Source organism: Lithobates pipiens, unplaced genomic scaffold, assembly GCF_037356315.1.
Source record: "Lithobates pipiens isolate NorthernLeopardFrog02 unplaced genomic scaffold, aLitPip1_a1.2 Scaffold_23, whole genome shotgun sequence".
NCBI lineage: Eukaryota > Metazoa > Chordata > Amphibia > Anura > Ranidae > Lithobates > Lithobates pipiens.
This window is the reverse complement of record NW_027507785.1, coordinates 72,920,461-72,931,649: the sequence shown is the minus strand read 5'-3', so window position 1 is coordinate 72,931,649 and position 11,189 is coordinate 72,920,461. Positions and strand designations below refer to the sequence as shown.

Sequence of the window (11,189 nt, the reverse complement as noted above, 5' to 3'; positions counted from 1 at the left end):
CCATGTGGACAGTGTCCCGTCTGATAATAAAGTTTGCCGCAGGTTCAGGGGTACAATTGTTCCAGAACCCAGGGCAGCCTCTAGAACGCGGTGTGGTTCAGATCGCTCGCTATAGTTTAGCACTTAGTTACTGTATCAGCAAGTGGAAAAAAAAAAGCCATAGGCTATTTAAATACATCCAATAGATGGCAGAGGTGAGCCAACATCCGGGAGTTTGCTGTCAATAAGAAGAAAAAAAATCATGTATACAGTGCAGGCAAGGACGAGAGAGTTTACTGTGTGTATGACACCGAGAGGAAAGACTTGGGAGAGATAGCAGCCTGCTGTTTTGCAGTTGAGTCCGGGTGCTTGTGACAGCTGTAACCATGCAGGCTGAATCAGGAATTGTGGCTGATTTCGACGTAGGCGAAGACTTTAACGAAGAGCCGAAGACGTATTACGAGCTGAAGAGTCAACCTTTAAATTACAGGTCAGTGACATCTGCTTGGTGACAGTGCTTTTCCTATTGGTGAGGTTGTAGCGGGAAAATTCAGGGCTCGATACAGAAAGGTTAAAATAACGGCATATATCTATATATATACCTTGTGACGGTTATTCCCTATATGGTATCGCTGTAAAGGATTTAAAGGACCATGATACCTAGATAAAAAGTTACGTTGTATGCAGTATATGAGCTACTATTAGCATTCAAGAAAAGTCGCAACGCCTGCAGAAATTCTGTTATTCTACATTGATGCAACTTTGCTGTGCAGCTCTCATTAGCTGTCACTAGGTATTTAAATGACAGTTGCCCGTGTTCTCTTAGAAGACTATAAGACAGGAAACCCACTGTGCATTTGCAAATATTATTCTCTAGAATGCCAACTTGATTTGAAATATCTGATCACCCTGAAAAACTTACAACAATTTAACAGTCGTTTAATTTCTACAAGTTCTTTGACATTGATGTAACTTTACTGTACAGCTCTCATTAGCTGTCAAGAGGTAGTTAAATGACAGTTGCCCATGTTCTCTTATAAGACTACAAGCTGGTAAGTCAACTGTGCCTTTGCAAAATATTCTACTCCAATAGACCAACTTGCTTTGAAATATTTGAAAAATGTAAGTTAACCTACAAATGTTCTCAAATCCCCAAAACTTCAATTTAGTGGCCTTTTACGTTCTTCAAGTCCCTTGATATTGATGTACCTTTACTGAGGCTCTCATTAGCCGTCAAGAGGTAAATGACAGTTGCCAGTGTTCTTTCCTAAGACAGGAAGTTCACTGTGCATTTGCAAATATTGTTCTCAAGTATACCAACTGGATTTTACATTTCTGATCACCCTGAACAAAACCAAAAATCTTAAAACCCAAGTACGCCGATTTGGTTCCCTCTTTATTTCTACGAGACCTTTGACGTTGATATAACTTAATTTACAGCATTCATTGGCTGTCAATGGGTCGCTAAATGACAGTTGGGAGTGTTCTCTCATAAGACTACAAGACCAGAGGTTCACTGTGCATTTGGAAATATTGTTCTTCAATATCTCAACTTGATTTGAAATACCTGAAACATTTAGGTTAACCTACAAAAGTTCTCTGACATTGATGTAACTTTACTGTATAGCACACATTGGTTGTCAAGACTCAAGAGGTAGTTAAATGACAGTTGGCAGTGTTCTCTCATAAGACTACAAGACAGGAAGTTCACTGTGCATTTGGAAGTATTGTTCTCCAGTATCTCAACTTGATTTGAAAGTCCTGCAAAAATTTGGTTAATCTACAAATGTACTCAAAACCCAAGTACATTAATTTGGTGGCCCTTTCATTTCCATGAGTCCTTTGACATTGGTGCCAATTTACTGTTCAGCTCTCATTAGCTGTGAAAACGTAAATGACAGTTGCCTGTGTTCTTTAAGACTACAAGACAGGATGTTCTCTGTGCATTTGGATATATTGTTCTCCAGTATACCAACTTGATTTGAAATATCTGAAAAATTTGGGTTAAGCTACGAATGTTCTCAAAACCCAAGTATATCAATTTGGTGGCTCTTCTTTTTATAAGAGTCCTTTGATATTGATGTAGCTTTACTGTTTAGTTCTCACTAGCTGTGAAAAAGTAAATGACAGTTGCCAATGTTCTTCTTTAAGACTACAAGGCAGGAAGTTCTCTGTGCATTTGGAAATATTGTTCTCCAGTATACCAAATTGATCTGAAATATGTGGACACTTTGGGTTGCCCTATGATTGTCCTTAAAACCCAAATATATCAATGTAATGGCTCCTTTCATTTTTACATGTCTGGACCGTTCTAGGCTACTTTGCAGTCTAGAACTGTGGGAAAATAGGTTGCTGGATTGTATCATCAGCTAGGGGAACTGTGAGCTCTTTGACGTTCGCTACAAAATAGAATGTTCTGCTATGTACGGTGATAATGAATGCTTTTTACTGCTATGAAATGCCTAGTTCTATTCAGAATTCTAGTTGGCATTCAAGGTTAGCTTGCAGATTAATTGCTGCCTCAGCGTTATTGTCAGTTGAATTATTTCTTGTGACATTGGGTTGCCATTTGGTCACCTCAAGCTGTGACGTGAAGTTGTGACGTTGCAAACTTTTATTCCGCTGTGGGACATCTTGCCCGGGTCCGTGTTCTGTAGCAAACATGGACAATCAATGAGCATCCCAGGTTAGTTGTGGACTTCTAGCATCCTAATAAGTTGTGTGTGCCGGTAATGCTAGCACATTCCATTGCATAATAATATTGAAGGTTTACTGCCTGCTTTGGTTTAGAACTTTATCAGTATTTCATAGTTAATTGCACTTAAAGCGAACCTGTCATGCCTGTTCATTATACCTGGTGACTCAGCTTCAGCTCCACCTTGGAGTTCAGCCACACCTCCCACCCCATCATCACACAAACCAATAAGAGAGCTGGTGTTGGCCGTTGAGGTACTGCAATTGGTTTGAGCAAAGGAAGAAGATTTGTTGAAAGTTAACCATTACCTGCTTGGATTGGGGAAAGGAGCAAGCACATATGAGCAGGCTACGTGAGGCTTAAAAGCTTAGCTTATCAGAAGTCCTATTCTATGGAAAGCAGACTTCCTAAGGACTAACAGTTGACCACTCAGGAGTCCTATGCTATGGAAAGCAGACTACTCAAGTATTGACAGTTGACCACTCAGGAGTCCTATTTTATGGAAAGCAGACTTCCTAAGGACTGACAGTTGACCACTCAGAAGTCCTATTCTATGGAAAGCAGACTTCCTAAGCACTAACAGTTGACCACTCAGGAGTCCAAGGCAATGGAAAGCAGACTACTCAAGTATTGACAGTTGACCACCTAGGAGTTCTGTGTTATGGAAGGCAGGCTACACAAGGATTGACAGTTGACCATTTAGGAGTTCTGTGTTATGGAAGGCAGGCTACACAAGAATTGACAGTTGACCACTTAGGAGTTCTGTGTTATGGATGGCAGGCTACGCAAGGATTGACAGTTGACCACTAAGGAATCCTATGTTATGGAATACAGTCTACACAAGAACTGACCGTTGACCACTCAGGAATTCTACATTATGGAAAGCAGACAGTAGTGCCCCGTTATCCCCATCATCCAGAATTACCCGAATTGGTTAAGCTATGGAGGAAGATTGGGGAGATCTTGGAGCATGGGCAAGCAAGTATGTGTTTGTATTGGCTTCATAGCAAAGCTGTTACTTTGTCTGGTCTAGGGTACTTATAGGAAATGTGGGCTCCTTTCTCTGTTGGTAGTAAAGGAATTTTAAAATGACAGGTTCACTTTAAAAGAAAAAAAAATACATTTGCTTTGTGGGAAATGCTACTAAAGATAATCAGAGGAATGTATGAGAAAACCTCAACACGTGTTATGTGATATTAGACCTTTATGTCACTTTGCTGTGCCGTCTGCTGATCTGTTAGCTGCCTTTGCAGGCAAATGATAGAAGTTAGTTGTGTATTCCAGCTAGTGCTGGAATACACTGCTCCCCGCTATTCAAACTTAGTTCTGGTTGTCTTCTGTTCTACTGCTTATCCATCTATGGTTATTAAAGGAGAACCCTTTTGTTGGATCAAGTTGGAGTGTGTACTGTGTTAGGTTTTTAGAGCCACCTGTGTGCCCCTTGTTGGGACTTCCTTGCTCCTACAGGGGATTTTTGGTAGTGCACCTGTGACCACCCCTCGATATTCAGTGCTGGCCACTGAACGAACACTACCCATAGAAAACAATCAAATGTAGCATGTAGAAGCCAATAATCACTAATTAAATGTGTGCTATGAATTGCAACTTTACGTGTAATGATCGCTAATGATTCATCAAGAGCATTTTAGTAGCGTCATAATGCTATCAAAATCTTTCTTTGTTGCCCTAGGTTGATCCTAGGTTCACACGTGTGCATGCGCAGATTGCAGGTACAGCAGCCCAGTCATTTGCATAGGCTGCTGTTCTCACGAGAAACACGAGGAAAGAAGTCCCTGTTTTAAAAACACGTTGCGTGGAACGGCATGGTGCTACGGCACGTGGGTACCGATGCGTGAGGGTGCTATTAACAATTAATGGCACCCCATGCATCTGCTTAGAACAGCACATGTGTGTGCAGGTCAGGAACATGCATGATTATACACATGTTCTCATGTGTGAACCCAGGCTTAGGCTCGGTTCACACAGGGGGCGATGCGAGGCGACACGACTTGCCGCGCCGCGACCTGTTGTGACCTCAGCGGCGACTTGCAAATGATTTCTGTATAGAAGTCAATGCAAGTCGCCCCGAGGTCGCCCAAAAGTAGTACAGGAACCTTTTTTCTAAGTCGGAGTGACTCGAGTCGCTCCTCTTAGAACGGTTCCATTGTACAGAACGGGGGCGACTTGTCAGGTCACGGCACGGCAAGTCGTGTCGCCTTGCATCGCCCCCTGTGTGAACCGGCCCTAAGGGTTTGTTTAGACTTATGCCTTGTACACACGGTCGGACATTCCGACAACAAAATCCGTTGGATTTTTTCCAACAAATTTTGTGAATGAATGAATGATTTGTATAGCGCTGCAATTGCGAACGGAATCTCCTTAAGGCGCTTGATCCTAAACGAATGGTTGTCACGGTCGGACAAAGTTGTCGGAAAAAAAGATCCTTCAGAACAACAGGACTACATTGAGGCTAGTAGCCAATAGCTTTGGTCTCGTAATTTGATCTGCGCATGCGTGGCACTTTGTCCGATCGGAATTCTCTACAAATGATCGGAAAAAAGTCAGATCAGATTTTTTGGTCAGAAAATTTGAGATCTTGCTCTCAATTTTTTTCCGTCGGATAGAGCCCACACACAATTGGATTTTCCGACAATATAAACCTTTTTCGTCAGAATTTCCGACCTTGTGTACAAGGCATTACAGTTGGGGTCAGTATAAACACATGGTTGAACCACGTTTTTACACCCCCCCCCCCCACCTTAAAGTGTTACTAAACCCACAACAGTATAATCAGTCTGTATATGCAGTAAAGCATGTTTGTTATACTCACTGTAGAACCTAAGGGGTTAATCCTCCGCATTGTGTAAAAAGGTTGTTTGATCCTGTCTTCTCTGATTCTCCCCTTCTTCCACTGTCCCCAATCCATCTGCTGATAGTACAGGGCCCTAGGAGTCATTCTGCACATGCTCAGTTTGTATTGCTAAAGAGTTTTTTTTTTTTTTTGGGAGAGTGCATGTGATCAGCACAGGGCCAATCAGCACAGAGGGTCAGGGATCATGCAGTCTCATAGGATAGTCAGAGGAGAATGAAAACTCCTCCTACAAGCTTTAACCAGACACTGATAGAAGTCACAAGACTGCCATATACTGCTGATGAGAAAAGGTATTTAGCAGTTTATATTTACTAAAAATAATTGCGTTTCCATGTTCTGTGTACTGGAGGAGACCAGATATAGTGAATGCAGGGTCCTGGGTTTAGTAAGACTTTAATGTGGCATCCCAGTCTTAGGCAGGCCATACACGGTCGAATTTCGAACAAATTTTCTTTTCAAAATCAGAAAGTTCATTTTTTTTGTGATCTGATGATGCCACCATTGATTTTCAAAATTCGGCCGACCAAGTCTTCAATTTCACCTCATGTTGCTACAGAAAAGAATTTTCGTGGCCAAGAATCTTCTTTTCTCTCCATAAATTTTCTTTTCTTGCACATGGGCATTTTTTTTCTTATTACATTTCTCGCACGATTCTCCCATCACTGATTAGAAAATCGTTTCTTTTTCTAACATTTTTCTAACAAATTTCTAACATGTCCGATTGCCGCACGAAAATCGGCTGTTGCTGCAGCCCACTAATGGTGCGAAATTTGTATGAAAATTCTTAGATACGGTTTTCGAAAGAAAATTCTTTCGAAATTCGAACCGTGTATGGCCGGCATTAGTCCGTAGGGTTCAATATTGAGTTGGCCCATCCTTTAAAGCTATAACAGCTTCAACTCTTCTGGGAAGGCTGTCCACAAGGTTTAGGAGTGCGTCTATGGGAATGTTTCTTCCAGAAGCACATTTGTGAGGTCAGGCACTGATGTTGGACGAGAAGGCCTGGCTCACAGTCTACACTTTAATTCATCCCAAAGGTGTTCTATCGGGTTGAGGTCAGGACTCTGTGCAGGCCAGTCAAGTTCCTCCACCCCAAACTCGCTCATCCATGTCTTTATGGACCTTGCTTTGTGCACTGGTCCAAATAATTTGGTGGAGGGGGGATTATGGTGTGGGGTTGTTTTTCAGGGGTTGGGATTGGCCCCTTAGTTCCAGTGAAGGGAACACTTAAGGCATCAGCATACCAAGACATTTTGGACAATTTCATACTTCCAACTTTGTGGGAACAGTTTGGGGATGGCCCCTTCCTGTTCCAACATGACTGCGCACCAGTGCACAAAGCAAGGTCCATAAAGACATGGATGAGTGAATTTGGGATGGAGGAACTTGACTGGCCTGCACAGAGTCCTGACCTCAACCCGATAGAACACCTTTGGGATGAATTAAAGTGTAGACTGTGAGCCAGGCCTTCTCGTCCAACATCAGTGCCTGACCTCACAAATGTGCTTCTGGAAGAAACATTCCCATAGACACTCCTAAACCTTGTGGACAGCCTTCCCAGAAGAGTTGAAGCTGTTATAGCTGCAAAGGGTGGAGCAACTCAATATTGAACCCTACGGACTAAGGCTGGGATGCCATTAACGGGGTTGTAAACCCTCAAGGTTTTTCACCTTAATGCATTCTATGCATTAAGGTGAAAAACCTCCTGTGATGCAGCTGCCCCCCAGAGCCCCCCTTTTACTTACCTGAACCCAGTCTTTCCAGTGACGGGGACAAGCACACCAGCTCCAGCCGCTGTCTCCGGTCCTGATTGGATAGATCGATAGTAGCACAGCCATTGGCTCCCGCTGCTGTCAATCAAATTCAATGATGCTCTCTGAGTCAATGGACGCTCCTATGGGGCACTTGAGAAGAGGAGGAGCCAGGAGCGCCACTGAGGGACCCCAGAAGAGGAGGATCGGGGGGGCCACTTTGTGCAAAACCAACTGCACAGAGGAGGTAAGTATGACGTGTTTGTTATTTATTTTTTTAAACCGAACCTTTACATATCCTTTAAAGTTCATGTGCGTGTAAAGGCAAGTGTCCCAATACTTTTGGGAATATAGTGTATTTTATTCCCCTGTTTGTCCTGCTGACCACCATGGGATGGAAATTGTGGGAGAAAAAAATCTAAAATTTTGATTATCATTGGAATAATGAGGAATTCCTTGTAAGGGGACACTTTTGGGGACAGTTGTATAAAAAGGGGATTTTACATCATTTCCTTTCACTTTCTATGGTATTTACAGGACAGGAAGTGCAAGGAATTTTGCACAGTGGGACACAGATGGGAAAAACCTGAAAGGGGTTTTTAACATTCTCTTCTCTATCCAAAAAAATAAATAAAAAATCTGTCTTTGAATGTACTTTTAAAGTGTCTCCAAGATCAAAATATTACATTTATTATTCTCTTCTATATTGTATTTTAATCATTTCTAGCCTTCTCCTATTATTTGATTGATCTTAGAGTTTGTAAACTTACTCTGTGGAGTTCCCCACACATTTCCTTCCTTGAAATCCTGTGAGGTCCTGCTGTGTGACACACTTCACAGAGCCTGCCTTCTGAACTATAGAGGTGCTGAGGGGAGGAGCTTCAGGAATCACTGCCTACAGGCAGCAAGGTACCATGGGATATGTAGTCCTCCAAAGTTGATAAGATGCTGCAAAGCATGCAGGATGTCCAGGAAGTTCTGGAAAGAAATGGCAGAACTGACATTAGGAAAGGAGATTTTTTTTTAAGTAAGCTTATATTGGATATTATTATTATTATTATTATTATTATACAGGATTTATATAGTGCCAACAGTTTGCACAGCATTTTACAAAATGAAGGCAGACATTACATTTTTAATACAATTAAATTATTGTCAGTATCGGTATTACAATGTTGATGTTATAAAATAAAAGTGTATGGCATGATCATAGAACTTCTTTTGAAGCCCAACTCCAGGAAACTTAAAGGATAGCTCCCATTTTTATGGGAAAAAAATAGGTAATTAAAAAAAAAAATATATAACAAAATCATATAGAGGTGCATCTAAAAAAAATGGAATATTATCAAAAAGTTTATTTATTTGAGTAATTCAATTCAAAAAGTGAAACTCAGATATTATATAGATTAATTACACACAGAGTGATATATTTCAAAAATGGTAACTCCATTTTAGAACAAAATAATAGTAAATTAGAAAAAATAATAATAAAATAACAATCATATACAGGTGCAGCTCTAAAAATATGAATATCATCACAAAGTTAATTTCAGTAATTAAATTAAAAAAGGGAAACTATATATTATATAGATTAATTACACACATAGTGATATTATTTAAAAAATGATAACTGTATTTCTATGGGGAAAAAAATAATAATATAACAAAGTCATATACAGGTGCATCTCAAAACAAATTTGAATATTATCAAAAAGTTTATTTATTTGAGTAATTCAATTCAAAAAGTGAAACTCATATATTATATAGATTAATTACACACAGAGTGATATATTTCAAAAAACGTTAACTCCATTTTTATGAGAAAAAATAATAGTAAATTTGAAAAAAATAATAATAAAATAACAATCATATACAGGTGCATCTCAAAAAAATTTGAATGTCATCAAAAAGTTAATTTATTTCAGTAATTCAATTCAAAAAGGGAAACTCATATATTATATAGATTAATTACACACAGAGTGATAATATTTAATAAATGATAACTTCATTTCTATGGGGAATAAAAATAGTAAATTTAAAAAAAATAATAATATAACAAAATCATGTACAATTGCAACACAAGTCATATTGTAATGGAATGTTATTAAAATTCACTTTTTACTTTTCAGTCTGTAATGCTGTAATTTTCTGTAAAATGTAATATGGCCACCCGGAGGCGCTCTTTACACAAATGGTGTACCTGCATTTGGAGTAAAGGTTATCAGCGTTTTGTATGTGCGTCTAAATGCGCATACATGCGCGTGTATGTGGGTAAATTTATTCCGATGGTCACAATAAACCAATATTCTGGTCAGTAGAATGCATTTACGATGAACGCAATATGTGTATACATAAGTGACATTAGAGGCATTTTCAGGTAAAATCGCATATTTGGATCGTTACCATGCGATTTCAAAACTCGACAATTGAGTTCAACAGGACCGTACCGCAACCGGACTGAGGACAAGTGTGTCCAGTATTCCGGGAGTCGGAGACGCTTGATTGGGTCTCCCGCAGCATGCAACAGGGCGACGCCGGGCGGCTGGGGATGACGTCGGCGGGAGGTGGGAAAAGAGGGCGCGGCTAATGCTTGGCTCGTTCCCGCAAATCGCTGTAGGTCTCCTTTAAGAGCCATAGCAGGTGCGCACGTGCCCGCTGCATGGCAGGGGACCCGATCTGAGTGGCCGGCAGCCGTGATGCCCGCCAGCCACCTGCGATTGCGGAAGAGGGAGCCAGAATGAGGATCTGTCAATGTCAACAGACAGATTCCCGTCTTGACAGGGGAGGTCAGAGTGATCTGCTGTTCCTAGTGATTAGGAACAGCGATCTCTCTCCTCCTCCAGTCAGTCCCCTCCCCCCCACAGTTAGAAACACCTCCCAGGGAACATATTTAACCCCTTGATTGCCCCCTAGTGTTAACCCCTTCCCTGCCAGTGTCATTTATACAGTAATCAGTGCATTTTTATAGCATTGATCGCTGTATAAGTGTCAATGGTCCCAAAAATGTGTCAGAAGTGTCCGATCTGTCTGCCACAATGTCGCAGTCCCGATAAAAATTTCAGATCTCCGCCATTACTGGTAAAACAAATAAATAAATAATAAAAACGCCATAAATCTATCCCCTATTTTGTAGACGCTATAACTTTTGCGCAAAATAATCAATATATATTTATTGCAATTTTATTTTACCAGAAATATGTAGAAGTAGAAGAATACATATTGGCCTAAACTGATGAAGAAATTCGTTTTCTACAAATTTTTTTAAGGATATTTATTATAGCAAAAAGTTAAAAATATTGTTTTTTTTTTTTTTCAAAATTGTCGCTCCTTTTTTTATTGTCAGTTATAAGCGCCACAGTGCCGTATTGCAAAAAACGGCCTGGTCATTAAGGGGGAAAATCGTCTGGTCTGTAAGTGGTTAAGTTGCCCCATTCTAAACAAGTGCCATTGAAAAGAATGGCTGTTACTTTTCATGCGACCCGTCATGTTCAAAGTCGCATGACAAGTCACCCAAGTGCGAATGAGCCCTAGTGAGATATATCCTCATTTCCAGTCCTGTTGCTGACATATCCCTGGTACAGCTCTGAGGTCCCGTGCCCCTCTTCCTCCAGCCGCTGGTGTTCCGTCAATCCCCCACACTGTCTGCATACAAAAGTAGTGAAGCCGCACAGCACTGATCTGTTATATAAAAAATGATTATTCTTCCAGCAGTAAGGCTAGATTCACACTTTGTCTATGAGAAAGAAAAATCACTTAAAAAAATAAATATTTTAGTTTGAATAATTGAATTTGGCATTAGCCCCTTGCAGTCCATGTACAGCAGAGCTTAGACTTGGGGAGGAAGAAGCAGCACAATAAGCCAGTCAATTGTGCTGCAGTGCCAGGAGCACGC

General features: G+C 40.6%; 1 protein-coding gene across 11 annotated transcripts in view; it reads left to right on the top strand.

Annotated features, from left to right (window-relative positions):
• The first annotated feature begins 238 nt into the window (after nt 1–238).
• MITF (melanocyte inducing transcription factor) overlaps nt 239–11,189 on the top strand; it is a 339,864-nt gene continuing 328,913 nt past the window's right edge. For 10 of the 11 annotated variants that reach the window (XM_077451870.1, XM_077451867.1, XM_077451861.1 and 7 more), the window contains exon 1: nt 239–469. In XM_077451870.1, the coding sequence (XP_077307996.1) occupies nt 366–469 (104 nt within the window). In that variant the 5' untranslated portion in view covers nt 239–365. Of the gene's footprint in view, nt 470–2,989; nt 3,657–11,189 lie in introns of those variants that run through there. The other variant, XM_077451864.1, reaches the window with a different exon arrangement.